The sequence below is a fragment of the Alosa alosa genome, chromosome 11, assembly GCF_017589495.1.
Source record: "Alosa alosa isolate M-15738 ecotype Scorff River chromosome 11, AALO_Geno_1.1, whole genome shotgun sequence".
NCBI classification, from domain to species: domain Eukaryota; kingdom Metazoa; phylum Chordata; class Actinopteri; order Clupeiformes; family Clupeidae; genus Alosa; species Alosa alosa.
In genome coordinates, this window is record NC_063199.1 from 2,897,886 (window position 1) to 2,923,346 (window position 25,461).

At 39.2% G+C, this 25,461-nt stretch overlaps 1 protein-coding gene across 1 annotated transcript; it reads left to right on the forward strand.

The window, feature by feature from the left end:
• The first annotated feature begins 127 nt into the window (after window positions 1–127).
• Window positions 128–25,229, forward strand: washc4 (WASH complex subunit 4). Its single transcript, XM_048257374.1, has 33 exons — window positions 128–298; window positions 885–1,024; window positions 2,626–2,679; window positions 2,790–2,855; window positions 2,960–3,005; window positions 7,321–7,388; window positions 7,609–7,691; window positions 7,774–7,816; window positions 7,961–8,064; window positions 8,323–8,443; window positions 8,548–8,671; window positions 8,877–9,004; window positions 9,114–9,274; window positions 10,089–10,215; window positions 13,555–13,680; window positions 13,795–13,902; window positions 14,116–14,262; window positions 18,840–18,919; window positions 19,061–19,166; window positions 19,252–19,368; window positions 19,496–19,664; window positions 19,916–20,070; window positions 20,157–20,231; window positions 20,344–20,448; window positions 20,618–20,752; window positions 20,903–21,011; window positions 21,988–22,054; window positions 22,385–22,471; window positions 22,561–22,708; window positions 22,792–22,888; window positions 23,014–23,210; window positions 23,816–23,912; window positions 24,125–25,229. Exons 1-33 carry the CDS (start codon window positions 238–240, stop codon window positions 24,184–24,186), a joined length of 3,513 nt encoding a protein of 1,170 aa, XP_048113331.1. The 5' UTR covers window positions 128–237; the 3' UTR covers window positions 24,187–25,229.
• Window positions 25,230–25,461: the final 232 nt, after the last annotated feature.

Sequence of the window (25,461 nt, forward strand, 5' to 3'; positions counted from 1 at the left end):
CCAGCATATTGAAAATACAGAAGAACGTGTGGGCCAGTAGCCTACTTGCAAGCAGAGGACTTTTAATCAGACTATGTGCTCAGCAAAAAAACTACATTTCCCAATTCTTTCGTCATGGGTTAAATCATGGGACCGTCACGTCCTGTGGTCACATCGTAGCTTTCAGTGAGAAGTCTGTTTTGTATGCCTATCTTATTTAGATGTAGACATAGTTAGCCCATTGTGTCAAACAACACCATGGCTGTGGAGGCTATCTCCCCTGACTGGGAATTTGACCGTTTTGATGATGGTTCACAGAGTAAGTCTTTATTGTGAAGTGACACTTGGCTATGGTATGGCAGATGCCAAATATTAAATGCTAACTTGGGAGCTAACATGCCAGCTTGCATTGTAGGCTAGCTAGTGGTGGTTGGTATCGTTAAGTTGTCACAGGACAATTAACCTGCCAGTGAACAGGTGACAGGTTGATTTGACGGTAATTTTCCATTCCCTGCCATTCACCAAACGTTGGTTGCCGTCATCAGTTCGTGCAGCAGTCACGGTATTCAATACCAGTGAGCAGCAATTCTTCATTTTATAGCATTAACCTTTTGCGATGTTAACTGTTTATATTTCAGGGTAACGTTAATGGTTAAAATGACTCTTTTAAATACCATACTGCAAATTTTATGATGCGCCACGGACATCGCAGGCAGGTTGTCGAAACGACCGCTTGTACATAGTATCATATTTCTGATTCGGTTCAGGTTGTAAAGGCCAACATAGCATCGCAATGAGGCTAAGCCTACACCACAAAGTAATTAACGCCACCAAAAGTTCATACCACTGAAAATATAACACCTACGTGTTAAAATGGACTAATATGTCTCATCGTCTGTTTACAGAAATACACACCGAAGTGCAATTGAAGAACTATGGGAAGTTCCTGGAAGAATACACATCACAACTTAAGGGCATCGAGGAAGCCTTAGATGATACTATTGGTGATGTGTGGGACTTCACCTTAGACCCTATTGCACTACAGGTAAAACGCCTTAAATAATGACTCCTAATCAGGGTTGGGTCAGATTACTTTGAAATGTAATCCATTACTGACTACAAATTACATGGCAATTTTTGTAATCAGGTGGATTATCAAAAACATGTAACGTAATCTGATTACTTTAGGATTACTTTTAGATTACTTCAATAAATATGTTCATTAAGTAAAAGACACCACCACAGAATTGGTGAAAGAATTCTCATTCTATTTTTCTTCTCCACTCTTCTCCAAACATGCACAACTCGGCTTAACCTTTATAAGGGCACACCTAGACAAATAATTTAGCTTTCGCTGGATTTTTTTTGACCCAGGGACATGGCCTGAGATTGGCATAAAAAAGGGAAGCATTAAATCCAAATGACACCATGTCCGTTTCAATTGTGGGGGTGAGAAAATTATTATTTTGGGATGTTTTTCAACAAGGGGGGCCTGGTGACTTTCTCAAAGTAAACGGTAACACTAAAACAAGAGGCTACATTAAGATTAGGAGGAAAAGATCAGGTAGTGTGCCGAGAGACCTCCCCCAATAGTAGCCTATGTAAGTTAGTAAGTAAGTATATCTTTTGATCCCGTGAGGGACATTTGGTCTCTGCATTTATCCCAGTCTGTGAATTAGTGAAGTCGAACCGGCAAGCCCAAAGGCCGAAGCCCTAACCAGTAGACCATGGCTGCCCCAAAAGGCAGCATTTGAACATTAAACCACACAATGATCCAAAACATACTGTACAGCCAAACAAGGCAATAAATGGTTAACAGAGAACAATATCAGCATTTTAGAGCGGACCTCAATCCGTCAAAAAAGTAAGCACAAGGCCAAAGTGATGGCAGATAATCGTTCCTGCCTCAAAACCCAGATTGCTGCTAAAAAGGTGCAGTCTACAATCATTGTGGATACATGAAGAGGCTTGGTGGGTATGAATAATTTTGAACACGCAATTTTTCATAAAAATGTTAAAGATAAAAACACTTTTTAGATTCCATGTTTTTACCACATTGTCTTGCAACCTTTTCGCATGTGCAAGTGTCATTTTAGTAATAACAAACATATTGGTTAAGAGAAAAAATCAATATTTGCCAGGGGTATGAATAATTTTGTTCTTAAAAAAGTCTTAAAGTCTAAAAAGTGAACAACCGAATGAACCGCTTGTCAAATTAAAAGATAGCTAGGCTATCATAAAAAAGTTGCATTGTTTGCATGATAAAATGTAATCAGGTAATCCCCAACAATGTAACTGTAATCTGATTACACAATTTTTTTTATTGTAATCTGGGTTGATTATAGTTAGTCGATTTTTGTAATCTGATTACGTAATCCAGATTACATGTAATCCGTTACTACCCAACCCTGCTCCTAATACTCAGATAGGAATTATTCATATTATTTGCCACTTGGTACTGTAAGGGTAATGTGTTATCTTCCATGAAATGTTTTTGCAATAAAAAAAAAACTGTTGCCTTTTCATAAATTGCCATTCAGCTAATTGTTTTTGTATTAACTGTTGTAAAACCAACAGTAACCAACAGTTGACATAAAAATTTGGTCTTTTGCATGATTTGCTTTTTTAATCTATTCTCGCCTACAGCTTGTACCACATGAACAGTCATCATTGTTGGAGTTGATTAAAACAGAAAATAAGGTATATCCTCCTTAAAGTATTTCTGTTGGTCAATTGTAACATCAAGGTTAATAATGGCACTATTGTGATCTCTTCCTTTTGTCAAGCCTGTTTTTTTTTCTTTTCTTAAGGTACTCAACAAAGTAATCACTGTGTATGCCGCCTTGTGCAGCGAAGTAAAGAAGCTAAAATATGAGGTATATAATTGCTTTCATAAACGACAAATTATCAATATAATAAATAATTGTGGCTTTCGACACCTGAATCATGATAAATTAACATCTCATTATTTCCTCTGTAGGCTGAGAATAAGTTTTATAATGGTCTACTCTACTATGGTGAAGGAGGTAATATTTTTTTTTCCACTGATGTGTTGTCATCTGTTACATTTTTACTGTTGATATTATTGTGTGTGTATTGTTGTGTGTACCGTCACTACAGTTGAGTATGTGCTCTGACTGCCATACCAACGGGCCTGGCTCTTTAGCGTTGCGGTCAAGCTGCAGGTTTAGTGCCCCGGAGACCCGGGTTGATGACTGGGTTTGGGTCACTGCTCTCTCCCTTCGTTACATTGTGCAATAATGAATGCACATTTCATTGAAGAAACATTACAGAGTTTTGGTGTTAAACAAGTCCTTCAAACAGTCTTTGACCATATGCAACCAAATTATGCCAAAAGTACCACAGCATACCACAAAAAGAACATTGTGTGTAAAGAGAGAATGAGACCTTTTACTGAAATCTGGATGTAATTATGGATTAAATGTTTGCATGGCCATACCATACCAAATGTTTATGCATGAATGCATATTTCATGGTAATAGAAAAAATAAGAAAATATTAAAAGTTATTTTATCATGTGCAAAAGCTTTGGGCACTCTTACACTTCGAAAGACAAGAACATACAGTAGGCATTATTTGACTCTTTGGAACTTCTAAGTCAGGTCAAGCATTGAAGCTGTTTGATGCTAATAAAGCACACTAAAATCTAACTAAGATATTATTGTCATGAGATCTAGAAGAAAACTTTAATATAAATGTGTGTGTCTGTTGGGCACCCTTCATATGATTAATTGACCTGCAGGAGAGTTGTGGTGGTGCACCCCTCCAGTGCAGTAGGCCTATTGCTCACACAAAACTGTGTCTGCAAGGGTCATCAGAGAGCAACTTTACCAATCCTAATCACCAGACCTAATCACAAAAATCAATGTGTGAAATATGCAAAGCAACATCTGTGTAAGCCAGGGTGCTTTACGAAATCAGTGAAATGTTGAAATTGTTAAATTGGTATTGTTTGGCCACAGTCACCAAAGATATATTTGAAATAAAAAGGAGCAGCATAGAATGAAAATAACCTATTGATAGCCGTTAAGCATGCAGTTGAATCTATTCTGCTTTGAGATTTGATAACCTTCGATAACCTTCAGTAGCATAGTCACTCAAGTAACTGAAGTCTTTTAAGATGGTTTCTGCAATAGGACAAGTGATCCCTAGCATACTTATAAATACACTTTGAACTACTTCAGGAAAAAGTAATGAAAAAGTAAAGTAAAGGGAAAAAATGCTACAAGGGCATTTTCGAATGCCCTGTAGTTCCCAATATAGTTTTAGACCAAAGCCCCATAATGCACAAGCATAATTGAAACGGGTGTAAATATTTAACATGAAGTGTAGACAAGACACCCTAAAAGTGTCTCAGAACTCCAAAGTGAGAAGAAGGGGAGAGTGGGTGAGAATACATGAATGAATACATATAGAATACAACATACTCTTAAAGATGACAGAGAATGGATGAACAGAGTATTTGATCTTGTTCTCTAATGTTAACACAGAGGGTATGCAAATGTGGTCTGGCAAAACATGTTCAGGTGCATAGATCTAGCGCCCCTCATGCTTATCTGGCACCCAAATGAATAATTAAGGAAGCTTTACGCTGTTCCATAGGCGACTTCAACTTGAATATCCAACTTCAAGTGGTAACGTAACAGTCTGTGTCACAGTCAGAGTGTCAGAGTGTGATCAGAGTTACCCGTTTTTAGTAGTCATTTCAAAGTCTAAGATTTTATTATGGAGAAGGAAAAACATTGTTTCTGGTTCATGGTGGCATTGTGACCATGCACTAAACTCCTTATACAGCAAAGCCAAGGTGGAAACAGTTTTCTTTCTATGTTATCATCTATTCACCAAAAAGCTGACACAGAGGAACAGGAATGCACACACACATGTAAACATACACGTATGCACATACACACCCGTGTGCATAGAGGTATACTCTATTTCATTCATATTGTTGGAGGCAACAGCCTGCTGTGATCATAATATGCAATGTTTGGCATGTTTGCAATGTTAGGGTGCATCACCCGCCTCATTTTTTGAAAAAAATTTGAAAATCAATCTGTCCCTAGAATAATTTTGTTCCATTAACCAAATAAAACTTCCATGAGGAATTTTATTGAATTCTATTGATGTTTAGGTGGCCCACAGAGCCTCTAAAGTTTCCAACTAAAGACGTCCATAAAGCTAGGCTGTAAATATCCTTTTTTCTTAAATAACGCCAAAAATAATGGGTCTAGCCCTATAATGTCAATGGAAGTTGAATATAAATACTTTTCGCATAATTTGGTGTGAGTCGTGTGTCTCTATCTTTATTACTTCCTGAGATATGGCAGTAGTGTACATTTTCGGGGAAGATGCAATAAAAAAATGCCTTTGCCAGGCATTTTCAATAAACAACATGAAAGTAAACTATCAATAAAAGCTTGCTGTCATGCTTCAAAATTTGAAGGTTGGAAAAAAATATATGTGGTCAGCTAATGCCTTATCGAATGAACCAAATGAGGCCTGGCGGTAATTTTTCATAGACTCCAGAAATAACAAGTCCTTCTTGTTCTTCACCAAGCGTTCAGCATTCTCTGGCCACAGAGCAAAACTTGTCAGTTTTTCTCCATCTTCTGAAGTTTCTCCAGTGTAGATGGGCTGGTCCGTCGTTTCAGTGGGATAGCTCAGAGTGGCATTTTCATCCAAATCAATGCCATTCATGCCATTTGGGGGCAGCCGTGGCCTACTGGTTAGGGCTTTGGGCTTGTAACCGAAGGGTGCCCACATCCATGGCTGAAGTGCCCTTGAGCAAGGCACTTAACCCCTCAATGCTCCCCGAGTGCCGCTGTAGCAGAAAGCTCACTGCATCGGGAGTAGTGTGTGCTTCACCTCACTGTGTGCGGAGTGTGTTTCACTAATTCACGGATTGGGATAAATGCAGAGACCAAATTTCCCTCACGGGAGTATTTATACTTATACTTAAAAGTTTGATGATTTTTTCACAGGCTTTCCTTTCTGATATCAAAGGAATGTTGGCCTTTTTATAAAAGCTGGACACCTGGGACAGTGCGATATTTGCTGATTCCCACTTTGTCCTGTTTTCTGATGAACCATCCGAAAGATACCACACAAAGCAACTGAGAACTTGGCGACAGTTTGGAAGACGGGATCCAGTGATAATCGAGTCATCCTGAACAAGGCCACTGCCCAAACCAAATATCCAAGACGATTGTCTTATTATATAGACAGAGTAGATTTTGAAGACTGTGGATTGGCATTACTAATATCCTGACGAGCCAGTTGGCAGTGCTCAGTCCAAGGGGTGGGATAATCGGTTGCCTTTCAAATTCCCTCTGCACACAATAGGACAGTGCTGACAGCGCTACGAGTCCCATGCGTTTTCCCACCAGTGGAGCTAGTTGGCTAGTTCAAACTTTTGCCAACTTAAAAAAAAGCTTAACGTGTCACGCTGTTCGTCAACAGCAACATCCATCTTCTTTGTTTTCAAGTAGCAGGGAATTCAAGCCAAACCGTTGCAACTCTGCCATCAATCATTATGTTAAGCCCGCCTAACGTCTTTATACAAGTCTTTGATTGGCCTGATAGAAGTTTAATTTTCCAGCTCACAAGCCAACGGAGAGTTGCTAGACTAGCCCTGGCAGCAAATGTAATTCGCTGCCGCTAGGGTGCGTCTAGATTTCTAGGCTACATTACTAATACACTCTCCACTAGAAGCCATGTTGCAAGAAAGTTCATGTAATCCTGTGTGATACAACTACTACTCTACACTAAACAAAATAGTCCCACGCATGTAGACTATATCTGATTTGGAATTATGAGATTTTTATAACACCAAAGCAACAACAGTTAAATTAAATGATTAATGACAATTGTTACAATACACATTAATGTGTTTTTCATCAAATAACATATTCAAAATAGCAAAAAAAAAAAGTTTTTCTAAGAAAAATCACCAAAATATGTATGACAACATAAAGAAACCCAATGTTTATCCAATGAGCTGTGTGCTTTATGCCCTTAATACAGTTATTATTCAAATAACTACTGGCTAAAAAAATGATAATAGTCAAATAATGTGAAATATACCCCCATAGTCCCCCATATTGCGAGGTGATTTCCTGAATTTGGCAACGATTTTGACCATTCATAAAGGTTGATGGTGGGCCACCTAAATATTATCCAATTTACTTCAAAATTTACCAGGAATGTTTTTTCGCTTATTGGAACATAATAAGCATAGGGACAGATTAATTTGCATATGTCAAGGCGGATGATTCACCCTAGCGGACGTGTAGTTCACAAGTTGTTCTTGATGTATTACAGCATCAGATACCAGTGTGGTGGAGGGAGAATCACAGATCCAGATGGGCAGATTCATTTCTTTTTTACAAGTGAGTATTGTAGCAACTGGCTTCATAATGTGATCTACATTTACATAATTCTGAAGGCACAAATGTATTACTATTATTTTATTTTTTTGGTGATTTGTTCCAGAATTCCAGATTTTTTTTGCCGATATGTTTTAGCCTGAGGAAAATGGAGTCGATATTATTTTTCATTAGGTAATGTTTGGACAGTTTGAAAAATCTTTCTTTTCTGTGTCCAATTCAGGAGCTGTCATGTTTTGTGTCTCGCTGTTTCGAGGTTGTGGTCAACATGGTTCATCAGTTAGCAGCTCTTTACAACAGTAATAAGTAAGTGTGTTTGCATTTGGTTGTTTTAACTGTTGAAACCAGTGTTTTTTAAGCACACATTTAATTTTTGTGTTTTTTGTAGGGCTGCCACAAAAATTATTGAGTCTACTGGTGTTCACTTTCAGGTACTTGTGATATGTTTCTTCTATTTATGTCCTCTAGATTTCAAATAGTGGATGTAACAAAATGAGTTTAATGTATTGGCATATTTAGTTTGTGTTACTGTACATATGCTTTTTCATGTAAAATTCACAATTTCATGTCTGCAGACAGTATATGAGCACCTGGGTGAGTTGCTTGTGATTCTCATTACTTTGGATGAGATCATGGAGAATCACACAACCTTGAAAGACCACTGGAAGATGTACAAGAGGTGAGTACTGCTATATTTGCAGTTTAGCTCTGTGGAGTAGCACAGCAGGTCTACGGTAATGTTATAGTGATATTTGGTAGAAGAACAAAATAATATTATAAATGCTGAAAATCAAACAAAAAACAAACAAAACAAAAAAACATGACAGAGCAAAATTATTCTCAACGTCCCCATTACAAGACAATCCAATGGTACAAAAGATCAAAATGGCTGCCAGGTGAGTCTGTCAGTTCATTCTTTGTATTTTAACCTTTTCAGGTTACTGAAATCGGTGCATCACAACCCATCCAAGTTTGCCATCTCAGAAGAGAAGCTAAAGCCATTTGAGAAACTGCTTCTGAAGCTAGAAGGACAGTTGCTGGATGGCATGATATTTCAGGTGGGTTTGCCATTGCCCTTACAAACCCAGTATACTGGATCTGTAGAAGTACTGTAGTATACTGGATACAGGGCCTTAATGTTACCCTATGGTTTTTCAAATAGGCTTGTGTGGACCAGAGGTTTGATGATCCAGGGGAAGGTGTGTCTGTCTCTAAAAACACTTTGTTTGCTGAGGAGTTTGGTCATAACATCCGCACAATTTTTGCCAATGTTGAGTCAAAGCTTGGTAAGTGTACACTCGAGAAATACCCCCACAAATATATTTTGGTCCAGAAAATAACTGTTAAACACCATTTTTGCACTTGGCATTCTATAACCCAAGTGTTTTGTAAAATAACGAACAGCCATGCAGTTTGAGAATTCATTTGAATGACTCTTTCTGATTTTTTTTTATATTTATTTTCTTTTGTGGCTTGGATTGAACTATTCAGGGGAGCCTTCAGAGATTGACCAGCGGGACAAGTATGCTGGAGTCTCCGGCCTGTTTGTTCTGCATTTTCACATTTTCAGGACTGTGGACAAGAAGCTGTACAAATCTCTGCTGGATGTTTGCAAAAAAAAAGTTTGTAGTGTGTTTATTTTTGTGGAATTTTACTTCAATATTTGTGTGTGTTTTCTTCTACATGTACAGTATTAGTATTTATTTTTTCTGCACATCCTTTCTGCAGGTCCCTGCAGTGACTCTGACCGCCAACATCATCTGGTTCCCTGATGCGTTTCTCATCAATAAGGTTCCTCCTGCAGCCAAACTGATGGACAAGAAGAGTTTACAGAGCATCCGCGCACATAGAGACACTTTTTTACAGCAGAAAGCACAGTCCCTCACCAAGTAAGTGAAAGCCCTTCCTGCAGAAGATGTTTGTAGTTGATCATTGTCTTTTTGTTTCCATTTCCATTAACTATTCCAGCCTTGGAAATAGGTAGAAGTATTTTAGTTATGTAGAAAAGGAAATGTGTCTTAAAGGACAAAAACCCAGTATAATGGTCAGAATACTTATAAATAAGACATTCTTACCTTCTAACGTTACAGCAGCTGAGCCATGCCGCTCCATATGGCTTGCCTGCTGCTGTTGTTTTTGTTGCCAAAAGTTACTGCTTCAGTAAAGTTTGTGTAACTGGGTTGTTGGGGTTACCCCCCATTTTACAGGTATTCTTTTATAATACTAACAATTATAAGCATTTCAGGTGCACGTATACCTTTGGGGGGTAACTATTGCTAACAAGAAAATACATGATTTTAAGCACTTCCCTCCATTTTTAGCAATAATTGTATAATTCAGTCAGAATGACTCCCCCTACAGGGAAAAAAGTTGACTTTTATGCTAATGAAGCTATTTGCAATGAATAACTGGTAACATGCATCTGATCACTCTGCACAATAATCTAGAAACAATGGGAATCACCACCACATAAACTGAAGCTACAAAGTTTGCAAAATACAAAATGTGTGTCACTGCCAAATCTTTTCCCCACAACTGCACTCCAAAAGACTTAAAGATATAGTGTTTATATAAGGTACTTATATAATGGTGAAATAACAAAAACAAACCAGCAACTCTTCAAAAATGTGTAAAATAACTTGGACAGATTAAATGGACAGATTCCAGTGGCATTTTCTACACCATATTTTGTTCCTTACACAGGGACGTCCAGTCTTATTATGTCTTTGTGACATCCTGGATGATGAAGATGGAGTCCATCTTATCTAAAGAGCAACGGCCTGAGAAACTGGCAGAGGATCTGAGCAGCAGGTGCAACGTGTTTGTGCAGGTGAGTAGAGTGCTGTTGCCATTTCCGCTGTTATCTGGTGTGGTTGTGAATACATTATTATGACCGCCGCGCAGCGAAGCGGCGGTCATATAGGTTTAGTCAGATTCTTTTTTTTTTTTTTTTTTTTCTTTTTCGCATGCCCAAATTTCCGTCAATGATTCCCGGGACACTGAAAGACCAGGGTACACGAAACTTGGTGGACATGTAACCCCACATGGATAGCATGGAACCATCGTTTTTCGTTTTGATCTGTAGCCCCCCCGCTGAATTGGACCCCCCGAAAGGAGGGTAGGGCAGACACAGTTTTCTGTGAATATCTCAAAACCGTGGGGTTTAGGAGGACCATTTTTTTTTGTATGTTGATCTCAAGGGGCCATGTCAACCCATTCCATAACCACTCATTTCATGTATAGCGCCACCTAGTTAAACACAAAAAAGTAAAAATGAGGTGGTGTAATTGAAGGTATCTGTGACCTAACATAGTCAAAACTGCACGAAATTGGAAGTGTAGGATCATTATGACACCCTCTGTATGCACGCCAAGTTTTGTGGAATTCCGTTCATGGGGGGCCACACAATAAATTCATTTATGTTACTATACACCAACTGGCCTGTAGGTGGCCGGAGACAGTTTTCTGTGAATATCTCGAGAACCGTGGGGCCTAGGAGGTCCACTTTTTTTTTGTATGTTGGTCTTAAGGGGCATGTCAACCCATCCCATTACCACTTATTTCATGTATAAGCCACCTAGTTAAAAATTAAAAAGCAAAAAATTAGGTGTTTTCATCTCAATATCTCTGGCTGACAAGGTCAAAACTGCACAAAATTAAAAGTGTAGGATCATTATGACACCCTCTGTATGCACGCCAAGTTTTGTGGAATTCCGTTCATGGGGGGCCTTACAATAAAATAATTTATGTGTACATTTAGTGACGCATACCAACAAGGATTCCCGACACTGAAAGACCGGGGTACACAAAACTTGGTGGGCATGTACCCCCACATGGATAGCATGGAACCGTCATTTTTCGTTTTCATCTGCAGCCCCCGCTGGACTGGACCCCCGAAAGGAGGGTAGGGCAGACACAGTTCTCTGTGAATCTTTTATGGTATGTTGGTCTCAAGGGCCCACATCAACCTGGCTCATAATCACTCATTTGTGATTTGCCCCGGTAAAAAAATGAAAATCAGTAGGATTAAAAAGAAAGCCAAAATAAATATTCATCATCATCATCATGGCTGCATTTTCAGTATTGGCGAAAGTAGTCGTTTGTCCACTAGATGGCGATCGTTGCAGTGAGACGTAATTTTGTTGGAAGTTAAAAGTGGGTTGGAAAAACAATGGACGCTTCATACAAGGACTGTAATTTACCGCAGCTTAACATCTAATAAGGATAGGGGCGATGTTCACATGAAGTGTAATTCCCATTTCTTCTTGAAGCGAAATAAATCTGAGGATGTTTATCGGACATGCTTGGTTTTACTGCAGGTAATGCGTTAATCTTGTAATATCAATAAGGACCTAGGTAATGTTACCGTTAAGCGTTGGTTGAGTGATGGAGGCATTTGATTTATTGCATTTGTAGAAAACTATAAATGCGGTTATACCAAGCAAATGTATAGCAGCACTGTTTGTATCTTTCGACTGTCATTTATTGCACGTGCTACAAAATCATTCTGTGCAATGGAAGATTTACCAACGTTACACCGGTCTGATACAGTTTTGCCTATACATGCGTGAGACTGAGATGCCTGTTTATTTTGTTTTAAGTGCGTGCAGGGTGTGAGAGGGGAATCGATGTGCTTTGATTACAGCTTGGTAGTTGTAGTCTGTGAAATTAAAAAGCACGTGTGTGTGAAGTATCCAAACAATGACACCTTCATTTCATTATGGCTGCTTTAGCAAAACACCTTAAGCTACTGTGTAGTGGGTCCCATTTAGAAGTGGCTACTTCATTCGCGCTTTCCTTGACTCATGGAGCTACGTGAATGTTATTACAACTTTTCGCCACGATATGACAGTTTAAGTCCGCTTGATACTGTAAGGCGTAAGCCATTGGTTTCCAAAGGAGATTTTATTTGTGTCGCCAGCATAGCCTATTGACAATTTATGTTGTCAATAGGCCTACCTTATAATCCTACCTGTAGCTTAGGGAAGCTAACAACTTTCTATTAGGATCTAGTTTGTTAGTTACCGCTTTGTCATAACTCCCTGATGCATTTTGCATTTAGAATAGCCAGAGCGTATATCTCAATCGAAAATTAAACAATATCGGTGCCTATGGACTAGGCTGGGTGAACCCAGCCTGATCTGCCCGCTATTTATTTTTTTGATTTCTTAAAAGATTGAGCTTGGTCTGATGAAAGCCAGACTAGCCATGGACCTCAGTTAAACAATGCAAGGGAACATGAATCAGCCTATATTTGCACTAACAATAACGGACAAAAGCTCTTCAACTTTGGGTCCGTTAAAATGTGTATGAACAGTCTAGCTTAACGCATTTCATCAAGGCCCATTTGGACATGTCAGTTATTTGCACCACTGGTTAGATGTAAAACAGCATTTCGCTTCAGACTAGGCTACTGTCACTTAATTTGTGCATTAACAATAACGTTTCAGACTACTGTTACTTAATTTGTGCATTGACAATAAAGTATTACATGAACTAAAGATGACTAAAATCTTATGTAGAAGAAGAAACATTAACAAAAAATCCATCCATCCAAAAATGACCTTTGTTTTTGATAGCTGTTGAAAACGGCATGGAACTGACAGAGATGTTTTTGTTTTATAAATACATAAAAAAAAAAAAAATAAATAACATTATGCTGATACCTTTTGCTTTTCCCAAATACAATGTAGCCTACAGGTGTAAGTGACCTTTCATCAATCCAGTTGCAATGGATGAACTGTGATGAACTGCCCTACTTGTGATTGTTTAGAGATTTTAAAGGTTTTATAACAATTCTACATCTTCTTTGGCTATTCTACAATCTATTCACCTTTTCAGCACCAGTAGGGTACTTTCTGTGCAGCCATTTTACACACACTCAGGCATGCCAAACAAGCATACACAAAAGTTTCAAGAGTGGGGGATGGAGTAAAATATGGAGACAAATTGAAGTGTGATTTATTTTCGCGGAATGGATGTACAGGACTGAGTGGCGGTCATATTTTGTACCGCTATGTGGTACATCTAGTTAGTCATATGTTTAGGTTGTACTTTTGGAGTGAAAATGAGTTGACTTTATGGTTTTAATCCAGTGGCACAAATGCCCAATGTCAGAAACATTTACGTAGTATTTCATCCCAGTTACCCTCATTAACACCCCCTCTAGGGTATCCTTTATGCCTACAGCCTGAGCACCATCATCAAAACCACCATGAACATGTACATGTCCATGCAGAGGCCCATGACCAAGACCTCGGTGAAAGCCTTATGTCGGCTGGTGGAGCTGTTGAAAGTAAGCCATGTTTACTGATATCTTATTTAGTAAATAAAAAAGTGGGTAAGCAAGTAAATTGTCAAATAAGTCTGCATGTCGGAGTATTTGATGACTGGTGTTTTTTTTCTTCAGGCGGTAGAACACACGTTTCACCGGCGCTCCATGGTTGTGGCTGATTCTGTGTCTCACATCACCCAGCAGTTGCAGTCACAGGCCCTCACAGCCATTGCCACTGCCAAGGTGAGCATCAACTGCACCTGAGATCATCTGAGAAAAGATATTCTTCATCCAAACATTTGCAATGTGGAAGAATGCTTGGTTGTTAGAACTGCAAACCTAAAATCACTCACTTTTTAAAGCTCAATAGTCGTTTCCTGCTAATGAGCAGATGTGCTTTGATCTCATTATGTCTGGCCAAATAGTGTTCACATGTTGTCTTCAATCCCATGGCAGAAAAGAGTAATATCAGACAAGAAGTACAGTGAGCAGCGGCTGGACGTTCTCTCTGCTTTGGTATTGGCTGAGAACACTCTGAATGGGCCAAGCACCAAGGAGCGTAGACTGGTGGTGTCACTGGCACTCAGTGTGGGAACGCAGATGGTAAGGCATTGCTCCTGTGAGGACCGTGGGGAAGCACGTGGGGAAGCACGTGGGGCTCCATCTTGGCCATCGAAAACGCATGGTCACTGGCGAATAGCTTAAATACATTTAGGGGTGTGTCCAGTCCACATTAGGGGTGGTTTTGTTATCAAACGTCGGGCGCCTGGTGCAAAAAGGTTGGTCTTATGTTTCTTAATCAGTCATGGGTGTGTTTTGGGTGTAACATCCTTTAAACCAATGAAAATGACATCGGTCATTCCCTTTAACAGCAAGCAGCGCAACTTCAAAAAGCGCATTGGTATTTTGATAGTCAGCGGCACATTTGAATGAATCTGCTTGCACGTGACACCATACAGAACAGGTATTCCACTAAACGATGCTTTACTAAAACCTAGCAGAGTATAGCCTACACACATCTGCACTCGTCTATTATTATGACCGCCGCGCAGCGAAGCGGCGGTCATATAGGTTTAGTCAGATTATTATTTTTTTATTTTTTTTTTTTCTGTTTCTTTTTCGCATGCCCAAATTTCCGTCAATGATTCCCGGGACACTGAAAGACCGGGGTACACGAAACTTGGTGGACATGTAACCCCACATGGATAGCATGGAACCATCGTTTTTCGTTTTGATCTGTAGCTCCCCCGCTGAATTGGACCCCCCGAAAGGAGGGTAGGGCAGACACAGTTTTCTGTGAATATCTCGAAAACCGTAGGGTTTAGGAGGACCATTTTTTTTTTATGTTTGATCTCAAGGGGCCATGTCAACCCATTCCATAACCACTCATTTCATGTATAGCCACCTAGTTAAACACAAAAAAGTAAAAATGAGGTGGTGTAATTGAAGGTATCTGTGACCTAACATAGTCAAAACTGCACCTAAATTGGAAGTGTAGGATCATTATGACACCCTCTGTATGCACGCCAAGTTTTGTGGAATTCCGCTCATGGGGGCCACACAATAAATTCATTTATGTTACTATACACCAACTGGCCTGTAGGTGGCCGGAGACAGTTTTCTGTGAATATCTCGAGAACCGTGAGGGCCTAGGAGGTCCACCTTTTTTTGTATGTTGGTCTTAAGGAGGCATGTCAACCCATCCCATTACCACTTATTTCATGTATAGCGCCACCTAGTTAAAAATTAAAAAGCAAAAAATTAGGTGTTTTCATCTCAATATCTCTGGCTGACAAGGTCAAAACTGCACGAAATTAAAAAGTGTAGGATCATTATGACACCCTCCGAATGCATGCCAAGTTTTGTGTACTTTCGCTCATGGGGGCCTTACAATAAAATAATTTATGTGTACATTTAGTGACGCACACCAACAAGGATTCCCGACACTGAAAGACCGGGTACACAAAACTTGGTGGGCATGTACCCCCACATGGATAGCATGGAACCGCCATTTTTCGCTTTCATCTGCAGCCCCCGCTGGACTGGACCCCCGAAGGAGGGTAGGGCAGACACAGTTCTCTGTGAATCTTTTATGGTATGTTGGTCTCAATGGCCCACATCAACCTGGCTCATAATCACTCATTTGTGATTTGCCCCCGGTAAAAAAATGAAAATCAGTAGGATTAAAAGAAAGCCAAAATAAATATTCATCATCATCATCATGGCTGCATTTTCAGTATTGGCGAGGTAGTCGCTTGTCCACTAGATGGCGATCGTTGCAGTGAGACGTAATTTTGTTGGAAGTTAAAAGTGGGTTGAAAAAAACAATGGACGCCATACAAGGACTGTAATTTATCGCAGCTTAACATCTAATAAGGATAGGACGATGTTCACATGAAGTGTAATTCCCATTTCTTCTTGAAGCCGAAATAAATCTGAGGATGTTTATCGGACATGCTTGGTTTTACTGCAGGTAATGCTAATCTTGTAATATCAATAAGGACCTAGGTAATGTTACCGCGAGCGTTGGTTGAGTGATGGAGGCATTTGATTTATTGCATTTGTAGAAAACTATAAATGCGGTTATACCAAGCAAATGTATAGCAGCACTGTTTGTATCTTTCGACTGTCATTTATTGCACGTGCTACAAAATCATTCTGTGCAATGGAAGATTTACCAACGCTACACCGGGTCTGATACAGTTTTGCCTATACATGCATTGAGACTGAGACGCCTGTTTATTTTGTTTTAAGTGCGCAGGGTGTGAGAGGGGAATCGATGTGCTTTGATTGCAGCTTGGTAGTTGTAGTCTGTGAAATTAAAAAGCACGTGTGTGTGAAGTATCCAAACAATGACACCTTCATTTCATTATGGCTGCTTTAGCAAAACACCTTAAGTTACTGTGTAGTGGGTCCCATTTAGAAGTGGCTACTTCATTCGCGCTTTCCTTGACTCATGGAGCTGCGTGAATGTTATTACAACTTTTCGCCACGATATGACCGTTTAAGTCCGCTTTGAGACTGTAAGGCGAAGCCATTGGTTTCCAAAGGAGATTTTATTTGTGTCGCCAGCATAGCCTATTGACAATTTATGTTGTAAATAGGCCTACCTTATAATCCTACCTGTAGTTTAGGGAAGCTAACAGCTTTCTATTAGGATCTAGTTTGTTAGTTACCGTTTTGTCATAACTCCCTGATGCATTTTTGCATTTAGAATAGCCAGAGCGTGTATATCTCAATCGAAAAATTAAACAATATCGGGTGCCTATGGACTAGGCTGGGTGAACCCAGCCTGATCTGCCCGCTATTTATTTTTTTGATTTCTTAAAAGATTGAGCTTGGTCTGATGAAAGCCAGACTAGCCATGGACCTCAGTTAAACAATGCAAGGGAACATGAATCAGCCTATATTTGCACTAACAATACCGGACAAAAGCTCTTCAACTTTGGCCCGCTAAAATGTGTATGAACAGTCTAGCGGCGCATTTCATCAAGGCCCATTTGGACATGTCAGTTATTTGCACCACTGGTTAGATGTAAAACAGCATTTCGTTTCAGACTAGGCTACTGTTACTTAATTTGTGCATTAACAATAACGCTTCAGACTACTGTTACTTAATTTGTGCATTGACAATAAAGTATTACATGAACTAAAGATTACTAAAATCTTATGTAGAAGAAGAAACATTCACAAAAAAAAATCCATCCATCCAAAAAATGACCTTTGTTTTTGATAGCTGTTGAAAATGGCATGGAACTGACAGAGATGTTTTTGTTTAAAAATACATTAAAAATAAATAAATAAATAAATAAATAAATAACATTATGCTGATACCTTTTGCTTTTCCCAAATACAATGTAGCCTACAGGTGTAAGTGACCTTTCATCAATCCAGTTGCAATGGATGAACTGTGATGAACTGCCCTACTTGTGATTGTTTAGAGATTTTAAAGGTTTTATAACAATTCTACATCTTCTTTGGCTATTCTACAATCTATTCACCTTTTCAGCACCAGTAGGGTACTTTCTGTGCAGCCGCACACACACACTCAGGCATGCCAAACAAGCATACACAAAAGTTTCAAGAGTGGGGGATGGAGTAAAATATGGAGACAAATTGAAGTGTGATTTATTTTCGCGGAACGGATGTACAGGACTGAGCGGCGGTCATATTTTGTACCGCTATGCGGTACATCTAGTTTTAACTCATAAGCAAAGTGAAACTAACTTCATTGTGGTGTCATAGTCAACAACAAAAGTTATACACAGTTAATTACTTTCACTATTGACTGACCATGGGTTACCATCGAAAAAAGCAACGCTTACCCCAATAATGTTTATGACTGAATAAAAAACCAAAGGACATTTATCCTGCAGAGGAGTTGCTGCTTACATCTCGTGACAGTGCGTCTTCAGCTGTGCTTCATATGCGCCTTTCGCTATAGAACAGGTTTTTCTTGGTCAGTGGCGTCATGCTTTTTAGATGGTGTAAGATAGCGATTTTTAGATCACACGCCAGACCAGACCTTAGGTTGTTAATTGTCATACCCCTGGGCACATTGTGTAATAAAAGAGAAGGGCATGGCAAAAAATTTGAGTGTAAGATAGGAATAAACTTTGCGTTGTGATAGAATAAAACTAAAGAGTTTTAGATTGCCAAAATAGGGCCCATAGGGTTTAAACAGCAATGTGATTGTAAGGGTGTGATGAAATCACAACCTTACATGAACCTTGAATTTCCCCTGGGGATCAATAAAGTATCTATCTATCTAAATAGTTTTCTACACATTATTTGTTTTTTTGTTTTAGGCCTTGTATGGCATCCGGTTACATTTCTCTGGTCAAAAGTAAACAAATCATAAATCCCTAGGAAACACCTAAAACAAAGAACCACCAAGCATAGAATGCACATAAATACTGTGCAATACTATTATCTGGTTAGTCTACATACACACATACACATATCACACCTCCTATCAGTCCATGCTTATTCTTTAGCTTGGACTACAACCATTTCTCTCTACAAGGTCACTAAACAGCAAGTTTATGGGTTCAATACCTAGGAAATGCTATACTGATCATGTCTGTCCTGATTGTACTGTTGCTCACTTTGTATAACAGCTGCTTCCCATGACTAGATGTAAATATACTGTCTCCTTGTTTAATACTATTCTATTACAGAAAACCTTCAGAGATGAAGAGCTTCTACCCTTACAGTTGGTTCTTAAGAAGCTGGACCTGATCAGTGAACTAAGAGAAAGGTAGAAGGCAGTAAAAGTCACTTCCACAGTGAAGTCAGACACTGTTTGACTGTGATAAATTCATTACCATTTTAAATAATTAATGGTAGATAACAAATATTCAGATACAACATTGCAGACTAAGAGCTCTCTTTCTCCCAGGGTGAAAGTGCAGTGTGATTGCAGTTTTCTGTACTGGCACCGTGCCGTTTTCCCCATCTACTTGGACGATGTGTATGACCATGCTGTGGACGCTGCACGGATACATGTAAGGCTATTTAAAGCATTGTTTAGTTGTTCCACTCGGTTTCTGTAATGTTTTTGGTCATTTGTCTATCTCTTTGACTTTTTAGTACATGTTCAGCGCCCTCAGAGACAGTGTGCCAACAATGATGCATTCCAAGCACATGGATTCGTGTGATCAGCTGCTGGAAAGCTATGACACTGAAATCATGGACGTTTTCAAGGAGGTTAGAGACAAGAAAGAAATAGCAAAAGGCAACCTGCAATGTTCTGGAGGACAATCAGGATTTCAGGGTTTACATTTGATTTCTCTTCCTTCTTTCCTCCTCTTCCATCCTCTCCTGTCTTTTCCAGCATTTGTTGGACAAGCTTTGCAAGGAAATTGAAAAGGACTTGCGCCTCTCTGTGCATACACACCTCAAACTAGATGACCGAAACCCATTCAAAGTGGGCCTGAAAGACCTGGCCCACTTTTTCACCCTGAAACCCATCCGGTTCTTCAATCGTTTCATTGATATCAAAGGTAGGGAAATTTTGGGACACAACATAACTCATAAGTTAGTTGTTCATTCAGCAATGACTTCTGTATTTTTTCTAGAAAGTGCATGAAGTAAGCAAGGACAGCAGTCTCGGTTCTCTTTAAAACTTTTAATCGCCAACACTTTCTAGAAAGGGAATCTGTTGGGCCATCTTTTTTTGGTGGAGCACAAATTCATGAGTTTGTTCAGACTCAGGAGGTTGCTTGATATGGTTGTAAATGGCTTGTCTTTACAGCATATGTAACTCATTACTTGGACAAAACCTTCTACAATCTTACTACTGTGGCTCTGCATGACTGGGCCACATACAGTGAGATGAGGAACCTTGCTACTCAGCGCTATGGACTGATGATGACTGAGGCCCATCTCCCCAGCCAAACACTAGAACAGGTCAGCCAGCGAGAGACTCATGAATCATGACTCATGGTTGCATTCTACTATCAAGTTCTAATCTTGGTACTGTTACCTTCTAATAGGGACTGGATGTCTTAGAAATTATGAGAAATATCCACGTATTTGTGTCACGCTACAACTACAATCTCAACAACCAGGTCAGTACAAGCATTTCATCACATTCTGTTGCTGATTTAGGGCACTTTTGAATGTTTTTAACTAATAATAAACATAGCAGCTTACAATGTTTTTATTTTTATTTTCATACAGATCTTCATTGAGAAGACAAGCAACAATAAGCATCTGAACACAATCAACATCCGACACATTGCTAACTCTATCCGTACCCATGGAACTGGAATCATGAACACCACAGTAACTTGTTTTATTAAATAGACATGGGAGCATAGCCATAATGATAACATTATATAGTTCAGATAGTCCAATGTCATCATTTACTAGTTCACATTCAGCAAATGTGTTCTACTTATTGGCCTGAGTAGGTTCAAACATTACCCTGCTAAAGCAAGCTTTTGATCTCTAGGTTAACTTCACATACCAGTTTCTTCGGAAGAAGTTCTACATTTTCAGTCAATTCATGTATGATGAGCATATCAAGTCCAGACTCATCAAGGACATTCGCTTCTTCAGGGAGACCAAAGATGAGTCAGATCAGAAGGCAAGTTCCTGTTTCAAGTATATTTTGTGTTTTTTTTTTTTTTTTTTTCTTTCTTGTATGATAATATGGTCTGTTGATGTAGTTGTTTTTAGTCACATGATTGATTCTCGGTTGATCTTTCTGTTTCTTTTTATTTTGGGTGTTCTATAGTATCCCTTTGAGAGAGCAGAGAAATTCAACCGAGGCATCAGAAAGCTGGGCATCACACCAGATGGCCAGAGCTACCTGGATCAGTTCAGACAGCTGATTAGCCAGATAGGTGAGTGAACTGCAGAACACTATTAAAGCAACACCAAAGAGTTTTTTATACCTTAAAATAATGTTTCCAAAATCGTTTCAGTGGTTCATCAACTGGTAACAGGGTGAACGGCACTTCTGCATTCGCTTCGCAGCCCTCTATCGGCTATAACCGCACTATGTAAGTTTGCCAGATCGCGTAGCGGATCTGTAGTTCGATGGAATGAGACATAAGAAACTACAAATTTTACTTGCATCTGATGTCGCAATACATCGTACTTTTATAAGTCATGCAACATATTCTACCTTGTCTGTGGACATCATTATTTGCAAAGCTGTTGCAGGATAAACAAATAGCGTGCGTGCGACAGAGGGAAAGTTCTTTGGTGTTGCTTTAAGCTGACACACATAATCAGATCATAACATATTGTAATGGCTCAGCATTACTCCCTTCCTATATTGAAACTACATATTTTTAGACGCTCTTTGTAGTTTTACCTTAAAGGAGAACTTGGCAACTATTTCAACGTAATAAACCCGTTTAGAAATCATTTGGATGGTTAAATGACCTGTTCCGGTGAAAATGGTGACTTTCCCCGCTGCGCCTAGTGTGCCCAGGCGGAAAACCAACCTTGCAACATTGAGACTACCGTCCCGGAAAGAGAAGTGAGAAACAAGAAACTCGTTTTAAATCGAGTTTCTTACCTTGTATCATCCACTTACTTCTGCCAAACTTATGCTAACCGTTTGCTAGCTTGTAAACAAATCCATGTCCTTTTACCTTTTCCCACAATGAAATAGCATAATGTACAACTTCTCCAGCAGAGGGGGAAATCCTGCCAAGTTTCCCTTTAAAATAGATTTTGCTGTTATATGGATATGATAAGAGACTGTATGTTCCTTCTAGCTGGCCAGGTTATTACAGCACAATGTGGCCAAATATATTGCCTTATTATAAAACTCTACATTGTCTCTTTAAATGGCTCTGTGTCTTACAGGCAATGCGATGGGCTATGTGCGGATGATTCGCTCTGGGGGCCTACATTGCTGCAGCAGTGCTATCAGGTAAAAATAAATTCAAATGAATTTCAGAGATGAGTGTGAAAGGGTCAGTCTTATTTTGATTTTTTTTTTCTAAAAACAAAATCTCTAAAAATGTCTATGTTGGTCTAAAGTGTATACTCTGTAGAAGGTGTCCTATCAGGTAAATTGTAAGTAAAGGGAAGGCCTTGTTGATCAATTGATTTAAAAAAAAGGGTTGTTTATAATATCTTCTCACCAACATGTTTCTTACCGTCTTCAAGAAAGTGTTTCCCCATTCGCTTACAACATTTAAATGTACACATACATGATGTTGACTAGGCTAAGTTTGGGCATTTTTGGACTTTTTAAAAGATTTGTTCCAGACCTTGAGGATATAGTAAACTTTGAGGAACTGGTTAAAGAGGAAGGCCTGTCAGAGGAGACTCAAAAAGCTGCCAGGTAATTCTCATTGAGTAGTTGCCCAAAGACATGGGTGTGTCCATCTAAATGTTTCTGAAGTGGCATTCAACGCATCCTGTGCCTTCCAGTGTTCTAGACTCCGTCCTTGGTGATTTGACCAGTAACTCTGCAGAGGGCACTGAATACTTCAAGATGCTGGTAGGAGTGTTTTCTCCAGAATTTCGCAGTGTGAAGAACATGCACCTCAGGAACTTCTACATGATTGTCCCACCTCTGGTTAGTCTTGCACTTCTTATCCTGTTGATTGATCTAGACAAGAACTCAGACTCTGTTTGAATCTACCATACTCTATTTTTCAGACTGTAAATTTTGTTGAGCACTCAATTGGTTGCAAAGAGAAGTTGAACAAGAAAAACAAGGGTGGGGCAGCCTTCACAGATGATGGCTTTGCCATGGGTAAGTAAACTGTTTGTGTCCAGGTTGTGTGTGACCTGAATAGTAATTCTTTTCTATTCAGCATGCATTTCAGTGGTCCTACATTTCAGTGGTTGATATGCCATGTATGTTTGTGAACGCCATAGGAGTGGCCTACATCTTGAAGCTCTTGGACCAGTACCAGGAGTTTGACTCCCTCCACTGGTTCCAGGCAGTGCGGGATAAGTATTTGAAGGAGATGAATGCTGTGGTCAAGGAGCAAAATGTCCAGGCCACCAGCCAGGATGAGAAGCTCATGCAGACTATGAATCTCACCCAGAAGAGGCTGGATATCTACCTGCAGGTAGGAATCTGACATACATGAAAAGAGAATAATGCTGTGGCACAACTGGTAGTACAACATGCAAGGGTATAAGTATGGCTTCAATACCCAGGGAGCACTTATGCTGAGTAGTACAACATGCAAGGGTGTGGCTTCAATACCCAGGGAGCACTTATGCTGAGGAAAGGGTGAAGGACCAGTGGGGCAAGACTGTCCACCCCCATTGTGTTTTCAGTCAATACAGTAGTTACAGTATAGTATAAGTATATATACTCTTTTGATCCCCCAATCCGTGAATTATAGAAACACACTCAGCACACAGTGAGGTGAAGCACACACTAATCTTGACACAGTGAGGTGTTAGGTGCCTTGCTCAAGGGCACTTCAGCCTTTCCTACTGGTCGGGGTTCGAACCGGCAACCCTCCGGTTACAAGTCCGAAACGCTAACCAGTAGGCCACGGCACATCTGTTACATCTATGAAATTAAGAAAATTGCTTTTTTTGTGGCTTCTGGCTTGATGCTGTGTTTGTACTAGTAATGACAGACTCTTCAAAATTGGGCTCAGTGAAACTTAAATAAAAACTATTGATGGACTGGACTACAAACCCTTCTCTTTGCCTACAGGAGTTTGAGCTACTCTATTTCTCCTTGAGTAGTGCACGGATTTTCTTCAGGGCTGACAAGACGGCAGCTGAAGAGACACAAGAAAAAAAGGACAGAGGTGAGTGAGGTGTTCTACAGCAAGGCGTGTTCATTTTACCTCACGTCAGCAAGGCATGTTTTCATTTTACCTGGTGTCAATTAATGTTACTGGTATAAGATTTTTGAGGCTGTATGTGTAAAGAATAGTCAAAAAAGAATTTGCAGTGAAATTGTTCAGTATAATACAGTGATTTGAGTAAATGACTGAATAAATTGATTGTTTCCTTGTAGAAGTCACTAAAAGCAGCGCTACATCTACTGAGGGTACATCTTCTGAGTCAAGCACAAAATGATTGCAACTCTGCCCAATACTGCCTAAGAACTGTGAATGGACTCTACTATGAGTGTGAAGACCAATACACACCGGTAGTTTGGGTCAAAATTGCCTGAGCAGAGATAGTTTCTGAGGAAGACTTACTTAACAGGAAAATCTGAGTTGATATGGGTAGAAAAAACAAATTAACTTTGCAAGTGTTCCTGAGCTCTCAGTTGGATCAGAGAGATGAAGATTTTGACTAATAGACTATTTTGACTATAGATATTAATGTACATTTTTTCTTGATCATTCTGTCTGTATGCAGTGCTTCTGCTCATTTGTTGTAATTTGGTAAGTTCTACTAAAAAGATGATTAGCTGGTACCACTGACGCTTTGTTTGTTTGTCCTTTTGATAGCCCCACATCCAAACGGATATACATGTACATGTCTGGGGAACTCCTGCTTTGACATAATAGTCAAATAATACTTTCTACTTCAGATATCAAGATTAAATATACCAAGATTGAAGCACTGTTGGGAGTTGCTCAAACAAATGATTTAAAACCTTTTCCATCACAAAATGTGTTAGACTTGAGTAATCAGTTATTTGAACTTATGCATTTTAATATGTATCTATAATAACAGGATACACAGGAGCTATTGCAGCAAATAATCAGGTTACTTTTACATACTTTTTTTGTTTGTTTGTTGTTGTTTAACACATCACAGTTAGATCATTCAGAAACTACATTGGCTGTCTGTGTAAAATGTCTCTTGTTCTCTCTATGGATGCCTTATGTACCTTTATTCTTCAGCATCACTTGGTCTTGGAAGATTAAATAAATTATTTTATTCACGGCCATACTAGTGGATCAGAAAAAAAAAAAAAAAGACCGTATGAATGAATAGTTAATGACATTTGCGTAACATAGCTACCAAGTACCCTGCTGGCTCAAACTGTTTTGGGTAGTTTGTTCCATAACATTCCGAAGTATTTCTTTCTTGCCTTTTGTAATGTTTGAAAATATTTATATGCCTATTTGTCCAAATAACATGAGTAAAGAATCAATGAAAAAGAATGGGATTGTTTTTGCATATCTGTGAATCCTCTTTTACCAGCTTGGTAAACACATGTTTATTTCATTAAGCACTTGACACAAGAATGAGAACAAATAGACATGTCATCAGCATCATGTTCATATGATATCATGATCAGAGAACAAAACCCTATACTACAGTATAACCTTGTAATGAGATTGAAAAATAGAACTCACACAATCATTGAGGAAAACTTGTAGCTTTATTACAAAT